This window comes from Glycine soja, chromosome 12 (genome assembly GCF_004193775.1).
Source record: "Glycine soja cultivar W05 chromosome 12, ASM419377v2, whole genome shotgun sequence".
NCBI lineage: Eukaryota > Viridiplantae > Streptophyta > Magnoliopsida > Fabales > Fabaceae > Glycine > Glycine soja.
Genome location: NC_041013.1, coordinates 6,509,863 through 6,534,521, shown reverse-complemented (window position 1 = coordinate 6,534,521; position 24,659 = coordinate 6,509,863). Strand labels below are relative to the sequence as shown.

Sequence of the window (24,659 nt, the reverse complement as noted above, 5' to 3'; positions counted from 1 at the left end):
GTTGCTTTCAAGATTACTTCAACAAACATTCAAAGGTTAAGCATTATTTCAAGATTAATACAAGGTTACTTCAACAAACAAACATTGCTTCAAGATTAATTCAAGATCAAGTTTTTGTCTCAAAATAAAGTGTTTTCAAGAGATCAAGGCTCTGGTAGTCGATTACAAGAAGACAGATTAATTTAAGATCAAGCTTTTGCCTTAAAACAAAGTGTTTTCAAGACATTCAAGGCTTTGGTAATCGATTACCAGACAGTGTAATCGATTATCAGAAGACAATTTTGAAAAATCAGCTTTTAGAAGGGTTTTGAAATTTGAATTCAAAAGTTGTAATCGATTACCATTGATGTGTAATTGATTACCAACAACGAAACTCTTGAAATTCAATTTGAAAAGTCATGACCCTTCAAAATATAACTATGTAGAATCTTGGATTGTCTCTTGGATTGTGATCAAGAGACTGGTTGTCTCTTGGATTGTGAGAATTGTAATCAAGGGACGGGTTGTCTCTTTGAGAATCTTTGAACACAAGGGTGAGGGATCCCAAGGTGTGTTCAAAGTTTGTAAAGGATTTATAGAAATAGTGAAAAATTTGAAGTGGATTGCTTGAGGACTAAACGTAGGCACGAGAAGTGACTAAACCAGTATAAATCGAGTTTACATTTCTCTCTTCCCTTATCTCATTTATGTTATTGCAATCAATTTTGTCTTGCATGTTTAAAGAATATTATTAAATTGATTGTTGTTTCTTCTTCTACATTCTGAGCCTATCATTTAAAAAAGGGTTAAAAGTTTGTTAGTGAAAATTTTGAAACTTAATTCACTCCCCTCTTAAATTATTGAGGCCACTTATCCAACATTATTTTGATGAAAAGAGCTCAAATCTTCCTATCCTTGGTGTTACTAGTATTTTGATGAAAAGAGCAACAAAGTTTATCATGAGATATCCTCTTTGAACAAAAATTTAATCAAAGTATTACAAGAGAGGGGTGGCTACATGGAGCAGTTAGGCTACATGGAGCAGCTAGGCTCACGAAGGATAAGTTTGATATGCAAAATAATTTTTTTTTTCAAGTTCCGTATTTAGTCCGCAAAAATTTGTAGATAAATGGACCAGTTCATGGGCCCAAATAGTAATTTGAAAAAATATTTTTATAATTTTTTTAAAAGAGAAAAATGTATAAAATTAGAAGAAAAAATTGATTTCATTTTTTAAGCTAAAATTTATCGCACAAAAATATACCATTTTAAATATAACAAATTAACAATAACAACCTAAATTAAAGATAGAAAACTTAACATAATAAATTAATAATACTTACACATTGAACTTAGACGAATTAAATAAATAATTTGTGAGTCCACGAATAAAGACTGTTAAGTCTGTGAACTTAACATATTAGACTTAAAAACTCAATATAACTATATAAATTTTAAAAGAAGAGTCATGTTATGTTCCGTGAATCTGAGTCCATACACCCACTCCTAAAAACAAATAAGCAACAAAATTTCATACCAATTGATTGTGATTCTTTTTTTACAAGATATTGACAAACCAACTATAACAAATGAGAAGTAAAAGCTGCAACAAACCAGCTACAAATTACAGACATGAATGTTGAAAATCAAATAAAAACATGTCAGAAGAACTTAGGAGCTTTTATTTATACCTCAAATTCTGCTATTAGTCGTCATACAACATGGTGACAGAATCTTCTGCACTTTCTACCACAAAAATTCTAGAAGGCCACCATATGTCTAATTGAAAAAATAGAATCATGTAGTAAAAAACAGAATCACAAGGGACAAAGAAATTTAATTAGTCAGAACGAAACATTCTGGAAAAGCTTGAAATGCGAAACAAAGACAAATTATCATTCTTTTCTCATTAAGGTTAGATATGTTTTTCAGAAAATTGATCAAAATTGGCTTTTGTCCTTAATTTTCTCTTCCATTGGTTTTGGTTATCAAGTTTTTGAAATAAGTGGAATTAGTCCCTCAACCTAACTGTTAATTTTTTTTGCTAATGTGGCTAATAACAGCCACGTGGCATGAGGGGACCAAAGACAAAACTTAAAACAAGGACTAAGACAAATTTTTGACAAAGATTAATAGTGAACAAAACTGTTAGATATACAACACATCAAGAACATAATTACTAAAAAAAATTATATTAGAAAAGACAAAATTCAATGCCTTATGTACCTCAATGTATTTTTTGGGTAATATTATGTATACTAACTTTGATCTTATATAAAAAAAAATAATCAATTTACAAAGACCAATAAATATTGCTAGATTAGTTTATTCTAATTGATAATGTGATAATTTAAATTTTATTTTAAAATTATCCTTAAAATTAAATGATTTTATTGATTTTAATAGTAATTATATTTAATAACACTACTTGATAATTTAAGAAATAATTTTTTTTCCGCAATGAATGTGGTTTAAATGTTTAATAAGTCAACTAGTGTTATTAATAGACTTCTCAGTAAAGTGAGATTATAAAAAATGTAGCAATAATATATTTAAAAATGAATATTTCTTATAATTAGAAAAAAAACTATCCTTTTGTTATATAAAGAACAAGTAGCATCAATTCTGTAAACATAACAAATTCTACATCTTTTATAAAAAAAAACACCTATTTTAAAAATTAACAAATATAATATATATAAATTTTGTAATATTTAAGAGTGTTGATGGGATAGTTGATATTTAGAGATGTTGAAATATAAGGGGACTCTTAGATAATATATAGTATAAAATCCTTTTATACTATCTGTACATACACGGACTTTTTACTCATTTTTAGTGATGGATTCCTTTACAAATTAATAATTAACAATAATATAATTGTTTTTTTTAATGTTATGGTCTATTTTAAGTAACGATACTAACAGGGAGTGCATTAGCAGATCTATTATCGTGAGTAAAATGAACAAATAATCTGCGAGTTTACTGTGATGATTAGGATTAAAAGATAAAACGTTGTATGACTTATATTGTGATCATAATCAACGATGTAAATTTCAACAGACCTGGTCACATATAAAACTTAACAAGAACTTAAAAAAAAAGGATAAAGAATCAATATATAATTACAAGATCCATGTTAGTCAAATAAAGCAAAATTAGTACTGACCCTTGCCAATATTTTGCTCGACTTGCAAGCTGAAATGACAATAAAAATAATGACACTTAGCAAGACACGGATATGTTCTAACAAAAATGTTAATTTAAAAATTGAAATTGTTCCAACAAAAATGCTATAAATTGAAATTGAAAATTTAGGAAATAAGAACACGTACGAAAAAAACAAGTTATTAGTAAGGGCATACCTAAAGGAAATCTTGGGTGGATTCAAGCTTCCTTCCTAGTTATCCTACAATTGAACAAAAGGCAAGACATTTAGTATCAAAAGGCCATTGTTCTTAGCAAAGATTGGTGTACTAATAAAAGCAGGTATTGACGTAATAGCATACAAAACCAATTTTCTACATGAACTAACAAAATAAATTAGATTTCATAAACAGGAAATGGTAAATTACAAAGACTAAATATATTTAAACCTAGATTTCATAAACAGGAAGTGCATTAAATGGAGTAATAAATGCCAAATTTTACAATATAAGGCTTGGAAATTTACCTGAAACAATATATTCCCAGGGCATTGGTAATTTCATGAATGACTGATGTGGCAAAATGCAAGTATAGTGTCACTGTGTTCATAGAAACAAAATTGTTAAGTAAAAGAAATAGAGTCATAGTACTAAGTATTTTAATACACTTGTTTCTTGCTCTTCTTTAAGAATATTTTGCTTTACAAGGAAAAAAAAAGGTAGTTGTACCTGAAAATGCACAGTAACCAAGAAGAACTAGTCTCTCATCTACTAAAGGAACCCTGCCAAAAAATATAAACGGACTTTTATGAGAACAGACAGACGAACATGAAAAGCACATCAATGGAATTCAGAATGAAAAATCATACATACCCATCATTTAGCCTGGATGCAAGTACATTGGCAATGGCCAATGGGAGAAACATGAGGGACTGTAAAATAAATTATGCTTATATCAGTTATCGTGTAGCAAAAATAATAGCAATCAATCACTCAAATGAAACCAGATAGATAATCAAAGTGTTTTCTAACATGTTCTTTGTCATTCCATCAATGATAGACATTAACTCAAATGTTAATATGAATCACTAAACAATGATAATAATGTTGATATTGATGTACTACTAAATATGTGCTAGATAATCTAAAAATTTAAGCAATGAAAATTCACTGTAGAGATTTTACTATGAAAAATGTATGAATTAGTTTTGTAATGTTTGAAAGGATTTTTATCCTTAAAGGCATCAAAGAAACATCACCGAGTTTCATGTTGAAGTTTTTCAGTTTTCAGTAAAATATTGGGTTTTCAAAAAGCCTAAGTTACAGACACTGAGCTTCAGCTGAATTGATTATGCTAATAGATCAAAGACTGAAGACGGGGTTCAAAATTCAAAACATGAAAAAAATAAAGATTTTTATTGAATAAGGGGGCATTGTTATGAATCATTATTTGATGTTCAGGAAACTAAAATTACTCATACAAGGAAATATCATTCCAAATATTAGAAAAAAGTTTTGGAGCCATGCAAGATGTTCATCAACATACCCTGCTCATTTCAACATTATAAACATATATAGGTTATTATTAAAGAAAAAAAATGGCATTGAAGAGGTATATTTAAAGAAAAAACAAAAAATATAAAACATCCATCCTTAGCGATCATGCATATTACATATTTTTTTTTTTCAAAAATACAAACACCTCACTGAAAATATACATAATTTGTCCCCAATAAAACCTCCATGTTAATGTATTCCAAACCTAGTTTTCAAGTCAAGATTGAAATACTAAGGTTTTCCTTAAAAGTTAGAAACAACGAAAAAAGGATATCAGATGCTGAAATAGAGTGGACAGAGATGCAGATGCGGTGTTTTGCTTCCATAAAGGAAGCTGCATATGCATGGTTAATGTAAATCATGCAATGATACAGTTTCCTAATCACTGAATCTAGACATTATTTGCATAATAATGCTCTTCTCAGCATAAAGTACATCAAGAATTTTAAGGGCTTGAGACTCCTAATATTTGTGATATTTGAAAGCTACAGTAAACATAAATGAAAGTGAAGTTCACTGAGTGTAGAGAACTTTTGGCCCGTGTCATCATTGTGTTTTCATCGGTTTTATAATGAGGGACAACAACCAAATCAAGCATCTCAAAAAAGTAATTCAGAATGTAAAATTCAAGTAACACAGCTTATACCATGCACATCCCAGTTTTCAGACCCTTAGGTTCATCACATAAGTGTGCCAAAATCATCCTCCCCTGCAAATTAAGCTTCCCACATAAGAAATCATAATATATGGAGATATATGCAAAAGGAAGCAAGAGGCAATATAAGATTCAATAACCGTACAAGCATTTTTTGCATATTGATGCATGCAGCTTTTCCACATAGGCAATTAATTTCTTTCCTCTATGGATAGAGTATTTTCTTTGAACTTTTGTGTTTATGAATCTTTTTTTCTTCCATCAAAGAAAAAAAGTAAAAAATCTACTAGGTCTTTTGGATCCAGATCCTTAAATAATAAACTTACAATAACCAATTTTCTTTTTTATATGTGAATTTGAATATATTTAAAAATACTATGATGGTTCTGTTGGTTATTTATTTCATTTTGTTTGTTATTGAACAATGAATAATTCAAATTTCAAAAGTCTATTTTTTTTCAAATGTTATGTTTTCTTCTAATTAAAATAAAAATTGTTGAAAGCTTTCTGGTATTAAAAAAAATATTGTAACACTAAAATTAAACTAGGTTCCTAGTAGATCAGATAAATATTTAATACGCCCCAAAACCAAATCAATTAACATTATATTTTGACAGCTATCTAGTCCTATGCAAATTGGTTCATCCTACAAAGAGCCATCAGCCAATAATAATTACACCAGTGGTAACCAGCTAAAATGAGCACCAAAGAAAACATGGCATAAAAAAAGGCAGCTTGTCATTATTAATTAGAAAATAAAAAAGAAGCCAACAAGTTTTCAAATTTAAAATACAACTATCTTACCACAAGATATCCGAAAGTAAGTCCTGTTCCTATAACAACTAAATGTGGATATTTCCCCATGATGTCTGATGGTGACAAATAATCCCTGTACCAAAAATCGCCCAACTGCTTATATGAACAAAAGAATAATAGAAAAATGTGCATGTCTTTCAAAAAACTGGGTACAAAATTGGTGCATCTTGAGTTGAGTTATACCACACAAGCACTCCTCCCACAAGTACAACAAATGGGTAAAGCTGCTCAAAAAAGAAAAAAAAAACATTAACAAAGCAATCAGATTTTAGAGAAAGAATATCCAATGGGAAAAAAGTATTACCATTGCCAATGCAAGTGGCATGCTTCCATTCTTTCCCTTCACAACCTTGTAAACATTACTAACACTGTGAAACAAAAAAACAATATTGACCATCAAATAAATCAAGGACAACAGCCTACAGAAACACAAGGATCATTCTGTAAAATGTTGTAAAATCTTGGTTTATATCATATGCAGAGATATTTATGCTAACTATTATCAGATTCTGGATAATTTAAGGAATAGAATTCTACATACTCTAAAATACCACCAAATGAACATAACAACAAGAATAAAGTATGTCAATCCTATACTTGTCTTGAGATGATAGGGTTTAGGGTAAGGAAGGAGAAAATGAATTGAGACTCCAAATAATAGCATAATAAATTAATATGGGGTAATATGAACATAACAACAAGAATAAAGTATGCCATAATCCTATACTTGTCTTGAGATGATAGTATAAGGAGTATACATTACTCAAAGTAGTTTTTTACTTCCTAGCTGTTAGTTCTTAGTCTAACTACTGTAATCAGTAGTTGGTTTATTGTTGTCAGTTTTACTAGTAGTTAGTTAGGACAGCTGTGTGAAAACTGTCACTAACTCTAGTTAGTTAGCAGTTACGCAACTGTAACTGCTATATATCAAATCTGTAATCAGTCATTAGTTGGGTTGGAATAATATATCTCTTATTCAATCTCAATCTCTTCTTCTCTATCAAATTCTCTCAACCTCTTTAGATAGGGGTTAAGTAAGCAGTAGGTCTCAGAATGATTTAATAATTTTTAATTAGGTCCTGAACTTCTTTTTTTCCTTTTTTTTAACTAGGTCCCTAATGCAAGGACCTAATTAAAAACAAATACAAGTTCAGTGACCTAATTAAAAAATAAATACAAGTTCAGGGACCCAAATAAAAAAAATCAAGGACCAAATTTAAAATTTGGTAAAGTTCAGGGACATGAAGAGTAATTAAACCTAATTAAAAAAGGAAACAAACTAGGAAATATAATGAAATCCAAAAACCACCCCTAAGAATTCATCTAAAATAGTCTAAAAATACAATAAAGATTGATCTATTAAGAAATATTTTCCAAAATTTAACCCTAAAAATAAAGCTAACAAAACTTTTGTTACAAATGAGTTCTTAGTTCTTAAAAGCGTTCACAGATAGTAGGCTCTATAAAACATGACTAAAACTGATACTTCAGGGATGCAGGAGACATCAGAAAGATGAACGTTACAAAAAATATAACTTGGCAATACAGCAGCAATGATCATCAACATGAGAAATTTCTTGGCAAGCAAACAGGCATAGCTCTAGCCCAAACTTTTCCAATCCATATTTGAAAGCTTCAAACAGCAGAAATATGTAAAAGACTGATAGAACTGGATCAGAAATAATAAGAAAATGAAAAATTTATTTAAATCAATCCCAACTTTGTAGCTCAGTGGAGATGAATTCATAAACGAATAAGACAAACTACAACTTCAAAAAACTAAGTCGATATGCACCATAACCATGGAGAATTCATCAAAAAGGATGTCTCATCATTGATATTGGAGAAATGATCATCAGTTGATACAAAAAAGGAGGCTGGCTTATATGAATCACAGCCAATTTATCAGTGTATGAATCACTGATGAGAAAAAAGTCAGCGGAAGAATAGTACTGGTGACCAATGGTATGATCATCAATGAACTACTGGAATAGTTGTTTGCTGGAAGAGATGACACTGTTTAAGTATAAATGTCAGGACGAGGGTGAAACACAGGCATTTTAGCCTTGAGCCAACTGTAGGATTACAAGAAGCTGAGGTTCAAGGAATAAAGGCCAAAAACTGCACCATAATATACCTGAATCCCTTCGAGCAAAGGTACATTATAACATAGAGTGTGTTTGGGTAAGATAAGGACAAAACTGGGTAGAGAACAGCACAAGTCAATCAGTGGTGACAGTAACCAGAAACTTTGCCAGAAGTGTTTACATGTGCCAACTAAGGTTTTGGTGACCAGAATTTCTCACATCTAACAGGGTGGCAGGGTCACCTAACAAAAGAGTTTACAACATTAGGTATCTTGACAGTGGAAAGAAAAGTAACGGGACAGGTCAAAGAAGATGATACCACTCTAATACCATGTTGAAATCACAGGATTTAGGCAAGCAAAAAAAAGAAGGGTGAATAGAGACTTAAATTTACAGGACTTCAAATCAATATGATGTTTTTTTTATTATCAGCAAATGCTAGTTGTTAAATTTTGTTAGTTTTGGTTAGCGGGGGATTCGTACCCACGACCTCCCCCCCATCCCTTCTCCCTAAATCAGTATGATGTATTTCAATGTGATACAAAATATAAAGCACTAATCCCTATTTATAGTAGTAGCACTAGACTTCAAATCATAATCAAATCAAACAAAGAAACAAACCAAGAAAAATAATGAAATCAGGAAACCACTCCACATGATCACCAAAGAAACTATACAATATTCTAAGATACAATAAAGACATTAGTTATTTGCTATATTCCAACTACTTGGATCTCAGTTTCAGTCCGTCAGTGCTGAGTAAAACTAGGAACAAAATAACAACCAAATGGTATAGTTCTACCTAAAAGAAAACGAGATATCAGCAAGAAAAAAAGGAACAGATTTTATGTCAGGGTTAGTGGGGTATTGCACAGGCTAAAGAAGATTCAACACCAATATTTTAGCTATACATACTTGCATGTGACTGTTGGTGTAACACCAAAAGCTATCATTAAACACAATATAGCTTTGAATGTCGGGATTCCTGAAATTCAGAAAGAACAATAAAGTCAAATAGTGATTTATCAAAACATTAACTATATATGAACCAATAATTTTTATTAGGATGAGCTATACTACACCCAAAGGATATATTTAGCTAAGATCATACTGGACAAGCAAATGGAACCCACCCTGCTTGTTTATGTTATTAGAGTAGACAACCTTAAATATATATATATATATATATATATATATATATATATATATATATATATATATATGAGATTGTGATTGGCTAGCTTTTTGATATCATTTTAACTTATATGTTTTTACTATTAATTATAAAGTCCATTGTCCAGTGTCCACTTTATTTTCAATTTGTTTCTTGTTTCTAAGAGTTTGTAAAGGATATGGAGAAACAAGAATTTGCTGTTTTCACCATTTTTTTCTTCAAATCCCTTAAAGTAGAAAACAAAGTGAAAACAAGGAAGAATTTTTTTAAAAATAGTAGTAAAAGCATAACAACTGATAATCAAAACTATACTGTAGTACATCGCAAAGAACCTGAGAGGAAAAAATTGCCATTCCAGACATTGAAGAACATATTCTATATAGCAAGGACGTACCCTCTTATGACAATAAAACTAGATCCATGTTGGTATATTGACAAGTTTTATGTTGGCTGTATAGTTTAATAGTCAGGCAAATTTAAAGTGTCTAGTTAGGCCATACAAATGATTTATCCACTCATAGGAAAAACTATGTTCCTTATGCCTATTTACCAAAATCCCTAGCTCATATAACAAACAAGCATCTGAACTGACAAGGGCATCTTGCCATTGGGTATCCAGTGAACATGCAGAATCAAGAGTTAGATTGAAAATAGGATATGTTGCTGTAAATTTAATATTTTTTTTTCATGAAAATAGGATATGTCTCCAAATGCATGAAAAGCCTTCAGCAAAGGAAATACTAAAAATACATCTTAAGAGGTGTTACAACAGAAACTTGGAACAGGTAAGATAATTACCACAAATAGCAATATTGACATATAAACCTTTTGGTCCAAAACAGAAAGAATACTAGATAACGAAGACATCTTACCCCCAAGATAAGGAAGCCAATTTAAGAATGGCAAAGACTTTCCAAATTGCTGAACCCACCACTCAGCACCTGTATTATAATAATAATAATAACAATAACAACAATATACATTGGATTCTAAGCAAACTTAGTAGCTGTCTGTGTATAAATACATAGAAAGTCCATACCCACGATAGCAGTGAAAAAGTGACAGATGTATATTATCATAAGACCCTCTGTAGGCCCATTTATAACAGGCAGTATAAGTGTATTGGTGAAATAACTGCATCCAAAACAACATTGAAAAGAAAATCAATATTCCTAGTCTGTCTAACAGTATATGTGAAATATGTAGTATTAAAATATACAATCATGCCAAAAGTATAATTTTAAAAAAGGCAAGATGCCAGCTTAAAAATAAGAGATATTTCAATAAAAAAACAAAAATACAAACAGGACAATAACATAAATCATTTTCCAAAGTCATTGCAAAATTAATTATTACCAAGTATTCCAATTCAGTTTAAACCATCCATTATTAGACATAAGGGGTAGCCAAAACAAATTTTATTTTTCACAAACTGCAGTGTACAATACTTTGTGACTTTCTAATAAAAACTCAAAAACAGTTCAAGGAAACAATATAATATAACATATCTATCATATATTAAAGGCTTAATTGCAAATTTATCCCCCTATTTATCTCAGCTTACGAATTTGGTTCTCTTGTAATTTAATTCACCAATTGAGTCCCCCATTTTTTTGCAATCCTGTTATTTTAGTCTCCAACCCCGAAATTGGTCGTTGACTGTTAATTACTTACGTTGACCGCCACGTGTGATGCTTTTATTGGACCTCAAAACCTTTTCCCTGTCATCACCCTAAATTGAAGAGAAGAGTGAAGATTGAGAGTTAGGGTTTAAGCGAAATCAGATCAGAGAAGAAGGCATCATCATGTTTCCAGGAATGTTCATGCGCAAGCCAGACAAAGCTGCAGCACTGAAGCAGCTGAAATCTCATGTGGTCATGTTCCAGGCATGGGTTGTTGTTATTCAGGTCACCCCTTACGTTCTTCACTTTCTCAGCACCGAGAAAGAGGAACTTAAGCTTGAGCTTTACCTTCTCACTCTTCCTCGGCAGAGGTACCTTCCTCGTTTATTCTCAATTGTCTTATTTTGTAGTGAAAAGTTATGGAAATATCTTTAACAGAGTAAAATTAAAATGTTAATGGGGGAATATTTACTTCCTTAAAATCTATTTCTTTTTCCCTTGATTTGGTAAAAAAAATCCTCCCATAAAAAAAACATTTAAGAAGTGAAAATTGTACAGACAGGAGAGTAATATATGCCATGCTAAACCCAGGAATTTACGACCTTAGCTGCAGTAAATTGGATAATAAATAATGAAAAGAACAAATGACAACATTGTGGTATTTGCATCCTGAACATTGTGCTGTTTCTAGCAATTGTTGCAAACCGTGATAGACATTGCATAGCTGAGATGATTTAAACCCAGGAATTTACATCATAATGCATCATCATTGCCATCCGTAGATAAAAGCTATTTGCTTTTACGGAAGAAGGTTTAGGGGTGATGATAGGGAGAAGGTTTTGAGGTCCAATAAAAGCGCGACACGTGACGATCAACGTAAGCAATTAACAGTCAACGTCTAATTTCGGGATTGAGGACTAAAATAACGGGATTGCAAATAAATGAGGGACTCAATTGGTGAATTAAATTACAAGGTAACCAAATTCGTGAGCTGAGATAAATAGGGGGACTAAATTTGCGATTAAGCTTATATTAAATGAACATGATAACTTACTGCTCCCAGGTTGCACCATAAAATGTAATTGCAGATATTAACCACCACCAGAAAGTAGTTCTTCCACACATGGCTGTGCTCCCAAAAGCCAATGCTTCAAACTGAAAAGAAGTTATCATAGATGACTGTCTCTATTCTCTTTCAATGATTTAAAAATAATAGCCAAAGCAACAAGAGACATACTGTGCAAGCAAGTGCATCACACCCTGCAAATACAGTTGAAAACATCTTCATTAATAACAAACAGGTATGCATAATGAAAAACAATAGAATGAAAAAAACAATGCAGGAAAATCACCATGATCAAAGAGCTCCCCCAATGGGCTTGAGGAATTTGTTCGTCTAGCTTGCTTCCCATCAACAGCATCAAATGTCTAGAGTAGACACACACACAAGAAAACAATAAATGAATCATTTATAGCAAAGAATGGAAACTAAGGCATCATGTAGTAAAAGTCTTCCATGGATAAACCATGAGTATTGCTTAGTTGCCAGGCATAAACTGCACATGGAACAACTAAACATAGTAGATATAAATAATCACAATGACAATGTGGAAAAGATAAAATGGTTCAAATATTGATTCTTTATGTCGGGAAACTCCTTTGCAATAAGAAACAGAAGGTACAACGTAAAGACATTTCAAACTTAAGGTTCAAGAATTTCAAGAATTTCACAATCATAAATAAAAAAGGCTTCAACCAATAGAGCACTAGGTATATGCATCTAAAAAATTCCATAATTTAAATCATTAAGATTCATTGTGAAACAACACTACATTCATTACAATCAAGATTCAAGATTCTCGTAGATAGCAATCATTATGTGTGCTTGAAATGATATCAAGATTCAAGGCAACTGATTACATAAGTAAAATTTATCAACAATGGTTGCCATTAAGGCAGCAAAACAGGACTACCAAACATAAAGATTGATTCTAAGGTCAAATGGACAGAAAAAGTTAGAAAGCACTGCACTACAAGTATTCATACCTGGTATAAAAACAGAAGTAGTCCATGAGCAAAATGAACCCATCTTGGAGGAGCTGTGTCCAATTGTGGGGAGTATATCTGAAAAATAAATAAATTCAAGTATAATAATGTATCCAGGAATTCACTGTTTCAAAACAGCCATTCATTATGTCCAAATTCCCTACCCTAACCACGTAAAGAACAGTTAAAGAAAAGAAATTATCCATAAAGTGTGAAATTAACCAACAATCTTAAAAAAGCTTCATATACAGGTTGTTATAATTGCAAATTTCATTCTATCATTTGACAAAATTAAAAAGAAAGTGAAGCATTGGAAAGCTACAACTGTTACAATTTTAGCAAGTAGGAAATCTAATGGCCTCAGGTTCCACTTACATAACCAAGCAATGCAGACAGTAGTAAGAACATAAATCCCATAAGAGTTATCTGCAATCAAGAAATTTATTATTCATCAGTGTCAATGTTGTAGTTTATGATAATAACAGTAACAATTACAGATGATGCTGCAAGAAGAAAGGAGGCAAAGGTGTACCATGTTTGGACTGCAAAGATTCGAAGAATGCCAAGAGATCAGGATAAATAAAAGAAAAAGGTACAAGTTAGTGTATTCAGAACTCAAAAACTAAAGTTGCAAAAAAAATAAACCATTTTTGTGCCAAAGAGTAAATGATAGTACTACCTCAATCCCTATATATAAGACCCTTTCAACTAACTCACACCCTTTAAGAAAAGTGATTAATTTAATTAATCACATTAAATTTGTCTATTATTTATATTGTTCTTCCAAAATTACCCTTTATTTCTCTCTAGTTAATTGCTTCTCACCAAAGTGTAACAAATGTTTGGAGAGAGAATACTGTAATTAATTAACAGTATTATAGGATAAAAATAATTAATGCATTAGACTTTTAGAAGAGGGACTTATAAAAGGGGACAAACAATAAAGTTAAAAGGGTCTTATATATAGGGACAGAGGTAGTATTGTCTTATGAATAAGTGTGTACGTGGTTATAGCCAGAAATGTCAAACAAATATTTCAATCAGGAGGTGAACCATTCACATGCACAACAACCTTAGCGTCTGACGATAACAACTATAAGTGACTGGATAATTTCAATTCCAAGGCCAATGAAAACACATCTATGCAAACAATATCATTTTGGAAATTTCCTATAGGGAATACTCTAACTTATAATGGCGGTTGTATAAGCAATTTTAAGACAATAAGTGAATACAAGAAAAGCAAATAAAACATCTGTTCATATATCAACCAAAATCTAAAGATTATGAAGATATCATAAGGCTAGGGTCAACTTTGTGTGTATTCATTCAAACTGATAATGATATTATCAAGTTACAGTAACTATAACAAAAACAATATTATTATATAATATCTATAAAAACAAAGTTCCATGGCTAGAATAATAACACTCAATCTGCCCAAATGAAGTTCATAATATGATTTATCATGCTTGAAGTGAAGAGATGTTTCTACATTATAAAATAATTAAGTCAAAGAAAAAGTACTTAGTTTCTTTCAAATGATAAAAGTACTCACGGCATCCATAGGGGGAAAAAATTAACAAAGCGACTCCAAAAGGGTTGTAGTACATATTTGGCCACATAGGAATGATCTACTCCACTATATTTATATCTGTGCAGAGCTGCAACACCGTGAGTCCCAATATAACCCATTTGTTCTCTGATAAAACTCTGAAATATGCTTCAAGAACCAGTTAAGCCTCAGCACAACCTGCTGAATTTTGAAAAAGAACAACTAGACCAAATAAATATAGGAATTTGCAAGATGACCAGTTGAAAACTGACAAAGCAGATTGAATTTGAAGATCACAAAATCAACTTTAACAAATTTGAAAGGATATATACATAATGCAAACTGACAAGAAAAGGCCAGAATTATTAATGTATTTTACACTTAAATAATATGAAAATGGGGAAAACAAACATATCAAACAAACAAATAAGATCCCATGAAAGAAGCCAAATAAAAGGGAAAAACTAAGCCATACTCAGCAGCCATATTTTAATCATGTTAGTAAACAATTTTTTATTCAGGCTAGTGCCTCAGGCATGCCTTTAGGACTCTTAGCAGTAACCAGCTAATAGTTAATGTAAGTGAACTTTGTAATAGTTTTTACCATGAAGGTAATGCTTCATTAGTCAATTTATTTTGAAAATGAACACAAAAATGGTTAAATATTATACTGTTAATTAATATTTTCTAGCCCTTACTTTGGTGCAGAATGCATATTTTGACATGTCTTACTGTCTCACCTTAGACTATTTAAATAATGTTCAAAGATAATTCACATTAGAAATTAAAAAAATTAAGTACACAAAGAATACTCAATTACCTATATAATGAAACAAGCTGATTACAGATAAGATGTTATTTTCTTCTTTGAACCATATTAGCATTGGGGAAGCTTCGAATTTGATAGGAGACTGTGGAATGAAGAAAAGGGAAATGAAAGGGGGAAGGTGGTTGAAAAGGAAACAGACCTGAGGAAAAAAGAGAGGGGTAACTGACAAGGGAAAAACTTCTCCTGCAATGGAATCATGGTAAAAAATTTAGAAGTTTTTCCCCTATCACTTCTCCCCCCCCCCCCCCCCCTCTCTTTCTGAGGTCAGTTCACCCTTTCATTTCCCTTTTCTTTATTCCACATTGTCCTATCAAATTCGAAGCTTCTCCTATGATATTATGTTGTAACACATGATTTGTTATTGTGATTCAATTTTTTTAATTTTATATAAAGGCCAAAACTATGGTGGACCAGTCTTCTAAGTGGTTCATGGTGAACAAATTTTATTCACCATTAGATTCATTAGTTCCTCACAATTACAATATACACCAGTCACACTGAGAGAGAGGATGAGTGAGAGAGAGGTAAGCAGAGTGAGAGAGACCGAGAGGGAGGGAGAGTGGACCATCGTGAGGAGACGTAGAGGCAAACAGAGGGAGGGTGAGAGATCGAGAGAGGTTCCCGAAACTCAGCACGTCACCAATTGGCAAGGACAAACCCAAAGGTATCAGCCTGCAAACTGGAGAGATAAGGCATCTATCACCACGTTTTACTTCACTAGGTTCCCTGATCACATAACGGAGAAGGATCTCTGGACTCAGTTCAAGAGATGGGGAGACGTAAGAGAAGTCTTCATCCCCAACCATAGGAATAAAGGTGGAAGAAGATATGGCTTCGTAAGGTACTTCGGAGTCTCTAACGAAAGAGAGCTAGAAAGGAAGCTTGACAACATCATACTTGGGGGACTCAAGCTGTATGTCAATGTCCCAAAGTATGGAAGGGGTAAGAAGAAACTACAGGAGCACGTTAACAGACACGACACCAAGCCTGAAGGGCATCACACCGATATGGGTCATCAGAACACTTCCATGACATACGCCAAGGTGGTGTCCACACGCAGCACAGACGCAAGCCTGAGTAGGACCTTCCAACCTCCTCACCACAGAACGACTGCACCCCACCCGCATATTCAACTTGACGTCACAGAGCAGAGAAGGAGGAAGTATATGGACACATGGGTAGGCCGGTTGAAAAACTTGGGGGTGTTCGAGAGAGTTGAAGAAGAAATACCCTGGGAGTTAGGAGTTAACGTCGTGCCGAAATACATCGGCGACGACATGGTCCTCCTCCTCGGGTTACTGGATTCCGAAGCTGAAAAGATTATATCCGACGAACGTCAACATGGAACATCCCCGTTCTACTCGCTCCAAAAATGGAATCCGCAGTTGAGGCCATGCAATAGACTCGTTTGGGTCCAATGCTGGGGCGTCCCTCTCGAGGCCTGGGACGTAGAGAACTTTCAAAAACTGGTGGCCACAGTTGGAGACCTCATTGAGGTTGACGACGATGTTGAAGAACTAAGGAGAATGGACAGAGCCCGTATCCTCATCAGAACGTCGCGAAGACCACTTCTACACCACTCAGTCGCAGCCCGTATCGGAGAGGAGACGCACACGGTGTTCATTGTTGAAGAAGGGCTGAGTGATGTCGGAACGCGGGTCCACCGCCGTTTCGGTTATGTAGATTCGTCGGAGGAGATCGAGTCCCAAGATACCGATAATGATGTATCCAGCGCGGCGGTGGAGACGGTCGACGACGGCCGACACCCCATGCATGGCTTCGACGGCGACCGGGATATCCACATCGCAGACCATTGGTCCAAGCTGGTACACCATGGCTCAAGTCCCTTGGATTATCCAGCGGATAATTCCAAAGCCAGCTGGCGCTACCTACCTAGCGGCGAGGTCAGCGCGAGGACAGAAGAAAGGACAGCAGACCCTCTGGACCTTGCCACCTACTCCGAGGTTGACCCAGTGGAACAAGGCGAGGGAGACAGGTTGCGTGAATCACCGACCAGGAAGGGAAAGGGGATCAGACCAAAGCCGACAATAAGCAGAGAGGGAACAGATTGCATATATAAGGAAAGTCCCGTTGATCATAGGACTGCTGACCCCGACAGTCCTTTTGAGGCAGTTACGGTCCAGACTGGGCCTAGTCATAATCACACTTGCAAAAATGGCCCAAGTAAGGAGGTGGGTCTTTCTAAACACACCACAACTACACCCCCACATACCCCCATGTACAGCCCGATAAAACCCGTAACCCCCTCCACTCCGCTAGCACCACCTAATATATCTATAGTGACCCAACCCATTGAGGCGAGTCATCATTCTGAACTGGGCTCAACTATCCACACTGCACCCCCTATACCCATACACCCTTTTGGAAGCCCAAAACATCAAACAACACTGAAAGAGAGGGAGTGGAAAGTCTACGTCAGGTCTAAGGGGTGCAAACAGAAGCAAGCCCAAAAAACTAAAAAACACATTCTTCTGGAGGATCCTAATCCCCTTCCCTACCATCAGCACACATCGGGAGCTAGCACACCGCCTTCTGATATGAGATGTCAACTCTCGGCCACTCACTCACCAAATCAGAGCATGAGAAATACTCCAGCACCATCTCCAACAGCAGAGAGACCCAATGAGGAGCTTATCAAGGAGGCCTCCTCCCAATGGGAACTTGCAAAGCTCATGGGGGTTCATACTGATGCAGACCAGGCGACAATTATCAATAAACTTACAGCTATGGAGGTCAGAGACAGGCAACAGGCACAAGAATTGGGAGACAAAAACCTGTTATCATGAACATTATTTCCTATAATGTTAGAGGGCTTGGGAGAGGGGTTAAATGGGCTGCAATTCGGAGGCTAATAAAAAAATACCAGCTGGATATGATATGCATCCAGGAAACTAAGAAGGAGCAGGTTGATAAGACCTTGTGTCAGGCATTGTGGGGAGACTTGACAGTGGGTTGGGAATTCCAACCAGCCATAAACACAGCAGGTGGTCTGTTATGTCTGTGGAATGAGAAATCCTTCAAAGCTGATCATAGAGTTTGCGGCAGGGGATTCATAGTTCTGGAAGGAGTGTGGGTCAGTGACAATCAGAAAATAACAATTGTAAACATATACTCCCCGTGTGATAATTTGAACAAGAGAGAGTTATGGGAAGCGCTTAGCCAGCTGAGACAGCACGATCCAGAGGGCCTATGGTGCCTCATGGGAGATTTCAACAGTATTAGACACCACTTTGAGAGAGAAGGGGTGGCTCACAGGGGTCTGGAAGCAAATAATATAAGCGAATTTAATGAGTGGCTTGCAGATCTTGAAGTAGAAGAAATTCCTAGCGTGGGGAGAGGATTTACATGGTTCAAACCAAACGGGACAGCAAGGAGCAAACTAGACAGAGTTTTTGTCTCTCACGAATGGCTCCTCAAATGGCCAGGCAGCACCCAATTCATCCTGGACCGGAATTTCTCGGACCACTGTCCCATTCTCATGAGAGCTAGGAACATTGATTGGGGCCCAAAACCTTTTAAAGTTTTTGACTGCTGGTTGAAAGACAAAAACTTTGATCGGATTGTCAGAGATTGCTGGTCAAATACTCAACCTAGAGGGTGGGGGGGGCACGTGCTCAAAGTAAAAATCAAAAAATTAAAGGAGGTGCTGAAGGCGTGGAATAGGGAGCATTATGGTGACACCCTTAAGAAGGTGCAGAGGTTAGAGGCAGATCTGAATAGCCTCGAAATTGCAAGCACCACAAGGCAGCTGTCTAATCAAGAATTACTGAATCGCAGAAAACTACAGGAGGATCTTTGGCTGGCAGCACAATGCCATGAATCTTTGATGAGGCAAAAGGCGAGAGAAAAATGGATTAAAGAGGGTGATTGCAACACTCGTTACTTCCACTTGTTGATGAATTCTAAACGCTCAAATACTGAAGTTAAAGGTGTCTTCATTAATGACACATGGGTAGAAGACCCAATAACTGTGAAAGAGGAGGTCCGCAGATTTTTCAATGAGAGGTTCACTGAACCTGAACAGCGCAGACCAGTTTTAAATGGAACTAGATTTCATGGAATTGGTCTGCATCAAAATGAAATGCTGGTGGCAAATTTTCTTGAGGATGAAATTCAAGTGGCTGTTTGGGAGTGTGGTAGCGAAAAAAGCCCAGGCCCGGATGGTTTGAATTTCAAATTCATCAAACACTTCTGGAGGACCTTGAAGCCCGACATCTGCAGATTCCTAGCTGAATTCCATGCAAACGAGGCTTTCACGAGGGGCAGCAACGCATCTTTCATTGCCTTGATCCCAAAGAAGAGACACCCTCAAAATCTTAATGAATACAGGCCAATCTCTCTAATTGGTTGTATTTATAAGATAGTGGCTAAGCTCCTTGCAAATAGGCTAAAGAAGATTCTTCCGGAGATAATTGATGTGCGTCAATCAGCTTTTATAAGTGGAAGACAATTGCTTCATAGCGTAGTCATTGCCAATGAGGCGGTGGAAGAAGCTAAAAGAAAACATAAACCTTGCTTGGTGTTCAAAGTGGATTACGAAAGAGCTTACGACTCCATCTCATGGGAGTTCCTTTCCTATATGATGACCAGATTAGGATTTTGCCAAAAATGGATTTCCTGGATCGACAATTGCCTCAAATCTGCAACAGTTTCTGTTCTAGTAAATGGCAGCCCCACTAGTGAGTTCACTCCTCAAAGAGGCCTTAGACAAGGCGATCCGTTAGCGCCTTTACTCTTCAACATAGCCGCTGAAGGATTAACCGGCCTTATGAGAGAAGCATTGCATAAGAATCTCTACAACAGATTTCATGTGGGAGCAAACAGCGAACCGGTCAATATCCTCCAGTATGCCGATGACACCATCTTCCTTGGTGATGCCACCTTGAAGAATGTGAAGACAATCAAGTCTCTGTTGAGGAGTTTTGAATTAGTATCCGGATTAAAGATAAACTTTGCAAAGAGTAGTTTTGGGGCCATTGGTAAATCTGCTCAGTGGACAAAATCAGCAGCTGATTACCTAAATTGTAGGACCTTGTCCTTGCCATTCATTTATCTAGGCATCCCCATTGGGGCTAACCTAAGACGTGCGGAGTTTTGGGATCCCATAATCTGTAAATGTGAGAGAAAACTTGCCGCTTGGAAACACAGACACATATCCTTTGGGGGGAGAGTGACCTTAATTAATGTTGTTTTATCATCTCTTCCTATCTATTACTTTTCTTTTTTCAGGGTACCATAAAAAATAATAGCCAAACTTGAAAGCTTGCAGCGCAGATTTTTGTGGGGTGGGGAAGCGGACAGCAGGAAAATTGCTTGGGTTAATTGGAAAACTGTTTGCTTGCCGAAAGCAAAGGGTGGTCTTGGTATCAAGGATCTCAGAACCTTCAACACAGCACTGTTAGGCAAATGGTGATGGGATCTGTTCTACAGCCAACAGGAACCATGGGCTAAAGTTCTGCAATCTAAGTACGGAGGGTGGAGGGCATTGGAGGAAGGGAGTAGTGGAAGCAAAGATTCTGCATGGTGGAAGGATCTAATCAAAACACAGCAACTGCAGCGAAATTTACCTCTCAAAAGGGAAACAATCTGGAAGGTGGGAGGGGGTGATAGGTTCAAGTTTTGGGAGGATCTTTGGACAAACACTGACCTATCATTAAGGGATAAATTTCCTAGGCTATACCAGATCTCATGCCATCAACAGCAAACCATTCAGCAGCTAGGGACAATCACAAATTTAGGTTGGGAATGGCAGCTGAATTGGAGGAGACCTCTCTTCGATTCTGAAATAGCAATGGCGGATAGCTTTCTTGGGGAGATAACTCAGCAGCAGATTCATCCTCAAAGGGAAGACAAATGGCTTTGGAAGCCTGAACCAGGAGGATACTACTCATCAAAAAGCGGATATCACGTGCTATGGGGGGAGCTGACAGAGGAAATTCAAGATGCTGATTTTGCGGAAATATGGAAACTAAAGATTCCATCCAAGGCAGCAGTATTCGCGTGGAGATTGATCAGGGATAGATTACCAACCAAATCTAATCTTAGAAGAAGACAAGTCATGGTTCAAGACATGGCCTGCCCTTTGTGCAATGACGTTGAAGAGGGGGCTGCGCATCTGTTTTTAAACTGTACCAAAACCCTCCCTCTATGGTGGGAGTCAATGTCTTGGGCCAACTTGAAGACAGCAATGCCCCAATCCCCTAAACAACACTTCCTACAATATGGAACTGACATAGCTGATGGTCTCAAATCTAAAAGGTGGAAAAGCTGGTGGATTGCCTTAACATGGACTATTTGGCAACATAGAAACAAGGTGGTCTTCCAAAATGCAACCTTCCATGGAAATAAGGTGATGGAGGATGCGCTTCTCTTACTATGGTCGTGGTTCAAAGCTTTGGAGAAGGATTTTAATTTACATTTTAACCAATGGTCTTCTGGCCTGAGGGATGCTTTCTGTAATTAGGTGGGATAGATGGTGGTAGATCTATGTATTTTATTAGGTTGTGCCAGCTCGTTCCATTTCTGGATACGCTGGTTCCTTCCTAATCCTTTGAAATCTTAGTACCACTGGTACTATTTTATTTATATAAATCTCCTAATTTTGCTGAGCAAAAAAAAAAAAAAAAAAACACCAGTCACACTGGATTTATTTCTTAGCACCCCTCCGACATTGTTTGCCATTGCCAGAGGCACTTTTTTTCCCTTCACTATCATCATCTCTTCCTCTAGCCAGAAACCCCTTGCTAGTAAGGGTTGAAACTTCAAGCATGCAATTGTGATGCAAATAGAAAGACGAGAAATTGCTGAAATGTGAAGGTGATGTGTACTCATGTACCTTGGTACTTCTACTAATTCCATTTGAATTTTAAAGTGAGTGTGCAAAAATTAGATTTTCTCTCTCATCATATTGTTGCACATTGGATTTAGTTACGGTTAAGTTATCCCAAAAGCTAGGGAAGATATACTCAATAGATCTTAACTTTGTAACCACTATTTCCAATCCCACAACAGAGACACAGTGCAGAAACGGCAGTTTGATGTACCACATCCATGTGCCGCTGCAGAGGACAAAGAACTTGTGTGATTTCTCCATCATCCGACTTTGGCGAGGCAACAATGTCGTTGCTGTGTACGCATGTGTTGCTGACGAGATCCAATGGCTTCTAGCGAGGGTGCACTCTACTTCTTCCAAGTCCAGGGGTTCTGATTCCGGTGAGGAAGTAGATGGTGGAAGATGCACTTGCCATAAAGGATGCAGTAGAAGACAACGGTGGTGGCCATGGAACCAAGGTGGTTGATGGCAGTGATGATGAGAATGGTGAAGAGGGAGAAGGAAAGAGTGAAGGGTGTTAATAGGGAGGTCGGAGAGAGAAAAGGTTAGGGAGGTGTAAATCCACTGTGCAGGTGTATATTGGTAATAGTGAGGAACATATGAATCTAATGATGAATAAACTTTGTTCACCATAAACCACTTACAAGACTGGTCCGTCGTAGCCTTGTCCTAATATAAAATATCTTTTTTTTAAATGGATATCATTGGATACTTTTACTTTTGTCAGATCTGATTAAAGTTTCCTTTTTGATCTTGCCCTTTTAAGTGTTTGTGTTTGTTTTTCATTTTCAAATGATGGTTTTGCTGTGAGAACGGAAAAATCTTCTGTTCAGATTTTGGGTGTTGGCATTGAAAGGTGTATTGATTGACTTTCATTTCATATGAGTTTCATCTTTTACTTTTAGTGGTTTAGGCATGGATCCTGTAGTTCATGACATATATTTGTGTTGAGCAGTTGCTATGACTATGAGCATTCTACTTTTTGTTTGTTTGTTTTTGAAAAAGTTTGATGGTTTGTTTAGATCATGCAAATTTTGTGTTGCGGGGTGTGTTCCTTTTGGTGGATATTTTTACTTGAAGCTAATAGGTTTGTGCTTTTGAAAGAAAGAGGGAATCAGTGGAAGATTTCAATTATGTTTATTCCTACCAGTGAAATGAATTTTGTGTTAATTTGTCTTGCCACTGTATTCTTTCAGCTTTCTGTTACATATATTGTGTTCAGTCATTAGTTATAGACTATGACACCGATTTTATCTCAATCTGATATCATTATCTGAAATAAGCTTTTGTTCTAATAAAACTATTAAGCAAGGTAGCTACAGATACAGTAACAAGATAATAAATGTATTGCACCCTTTAAAAATATTGTTCAAGAAATTAATCATTGAATAAATTTCTATTTGGCCTATTGCTTATTAAGAGCGCAGAGACACTAAGAACGCAGAGAAATTAAAACACAGAATAAAGTTCTAATACAAATAAAGAAATAGAAAGAAAACCTTAGATTAAAAAAAAAACAGAGATTGGGGATGTCCAGCAGCAGCAGCAACTTTAAATCGAGGGGTCTCTTCCCCCGAGTCAGAAACGAAAGAAACACTAAGAACGGAACCCAGAAAGAAAAGCCCAAGAACGAAAAACAGAAAACGAACAAAAAAAGGAGAATAGAGGCGTACTGATAGTGGGCGCAAACGGAATGAGACTCAGGCGAAGCACCGACAGCAGCGCACCATCTTCATTCTTCGGTTACGATTTGAAAGAACAGCGTGGCTTCTGTGTTCTTAGGGTTTCAGAGAGGAATGAAGTGAACGGAAAGGGATTAGGGCTTCAGTGAGATTGGAGCATAGTATGGGCCAGTTGAGGATGGGCTAGGTTTGGGCTCGAGTCTCAACTCTCTCTCTCTCTCTGCAATGGTGTCTCAGGGCTTGCTCTTTGTATGGCCTGATGATGAAAATGGTTGGGAGAAAGCAAAGGCCTCCAATTTAATTTAGCTTAATTCGGTCTGTTAAATTAATTGTAATGTATTTGTGCCCCTTACAGTGAATGTTGCTCTGTGTATATTATTATTATTGTTATTACTTTATTTTATTTTGGTTATGGAGTGTTGTTTTGTTTAGGTTGCCTGTGACTTTTACAAACCGGAGTTTGCCACGGTCAAAACTCAAGCGTGAACTGTTGTATGGTACTTACGATACTCTCATGGAGAATATCTTGAGTTTGCTCATCACAAAGTACAAATAACAACACCTTTCAACTTAACTTTTAACGTCAGCCGTTCTGAAGAAGTAAAAGTGAAAAGTAAGAAAACAAGCATAATAATATTTGTTTTCCTTTGTTTAGTTG

General features: G+C 35.7%; 2 protein-coding genes across 9 annotated transcripts; one reads left to right on the top strand and one right to left on the bottom strand.

Annotated features, from left to right (window-relative positions):
• Nucleotides 1–1,427: 1,427 nt before the first annotated feature.
• Nucleotides 1,428–24,349, bottom strand: LOC114379717 (choline/ethanolaminephosphotransferase 1-like). 8 transcript variants are annotated; one of them, XR_003659575.1, is made up of 22 exons: nt 23,993–24,349; nt 14,641–14,838; nt 13,615–13,624; nt 13,458–13,508; nt 13,083–13,160; nt 12,389–12,464; nt 12,274–12,296; nt 12,091–12,191; nt 10,454–10,548; nt 10,287–10,355; nt 9,156–9,225; nt 6,458–6,521; nt 6,337–6,377; nt 6,142–6,226; nt 5,329–5,391; nt 3,999–4,057; nt 3,855–3,907; nt 3,653–3,725; nt 3,345–3,388; nt 3,149–3,177; nt 1,671–1,758; nt 1,428–1,485 (listed from the first exon to the last, which is right to left on the bottom strand). XR_003659575.1 is itself a non-coding variant. In XM_028338405.1 (20 exons), the coding sequence occupies exons 2-19, from the start codon at nt 14,775–14,777 to the stop codon at nt 3,367–3,369; spliced, it is 1,170 nt and encodes a 389-aa protein (XP_028194206.1). In that variant the 5' UTR covers nt 14,778–14,859; nt 23,993–24,349; the 3' UTR covers nt 2,955–3,177; nt 3,345–3,366. The 8 variants fall into 8 exon arrangements, 5 of the variants coding, with proteins under 5 accessions (XP_028194206.1, XP_028194203.1, XP_028194204.1 ...); XR_003659574.1 differs by lacking the exon at nt 1,428–1,485 and adding an exon at nt 1,497–1,582; XR_003659573.1 differs by lacking the exon at nt 1,428–1,485 and having other exon boundaries at nt 1,497–1,758.
• LOC114379655 (mitochondrial import receptor subunit TOM6 homolog) lies at nt 11,144–11,774 on the top strand. The gene is made up of 2 exons (XM_028338346.1): nt 11,144–11,418; nt 11,728–11,774. Exons 1-2 carry the CDS (start codon nt 11,220–11,222, stop codon nt 11,772–11,774), a joined length of 246 nt encoding a protein of 81 aa, XP_028194147.1. The 5' UTR covers nt 11,144–11,219.
• Nucleotides 24,350–24,659: the final 310 nt, after the last annotated feature.

Coding starts and splice junctions, on each gene's coding strand:
- LOC114379717 (XM_028338405.1), bottom strand. CDS start 14,777: ATGGGTTATATTGGGACTCACGGTGTTGCAGCTCTGCACAGATATAAA. Junction 9,226..10,286: donor TTGGCTTCCTTATCTTGGGG/GTAAGATGTCTT, acceptor TCTGAATTTCAG/GAATCCCGACATTCAAAGCT. Junction 3,389..3,652: donor CTGGGAATATATTGTTTCAG/GTAAATTTCCAA, acceptor GTTCAATTGTAG/GATAACTAGGAAGGAAGCTT.
- LOC114379655 (XM_028338346.1), top strand. CDS start 11,220: ATGTTTCCAGGAATGTTCATGCGCAAGCCAGACAAAGCTGCAGCACTG. Junction 11,419..11,727: donor TCGGCAGAGGTACCTTCCTC/GTTTATTCTCAA, acceptor TGCTGTTTCTAG/CAATTGTTGCAAACCGTGAT.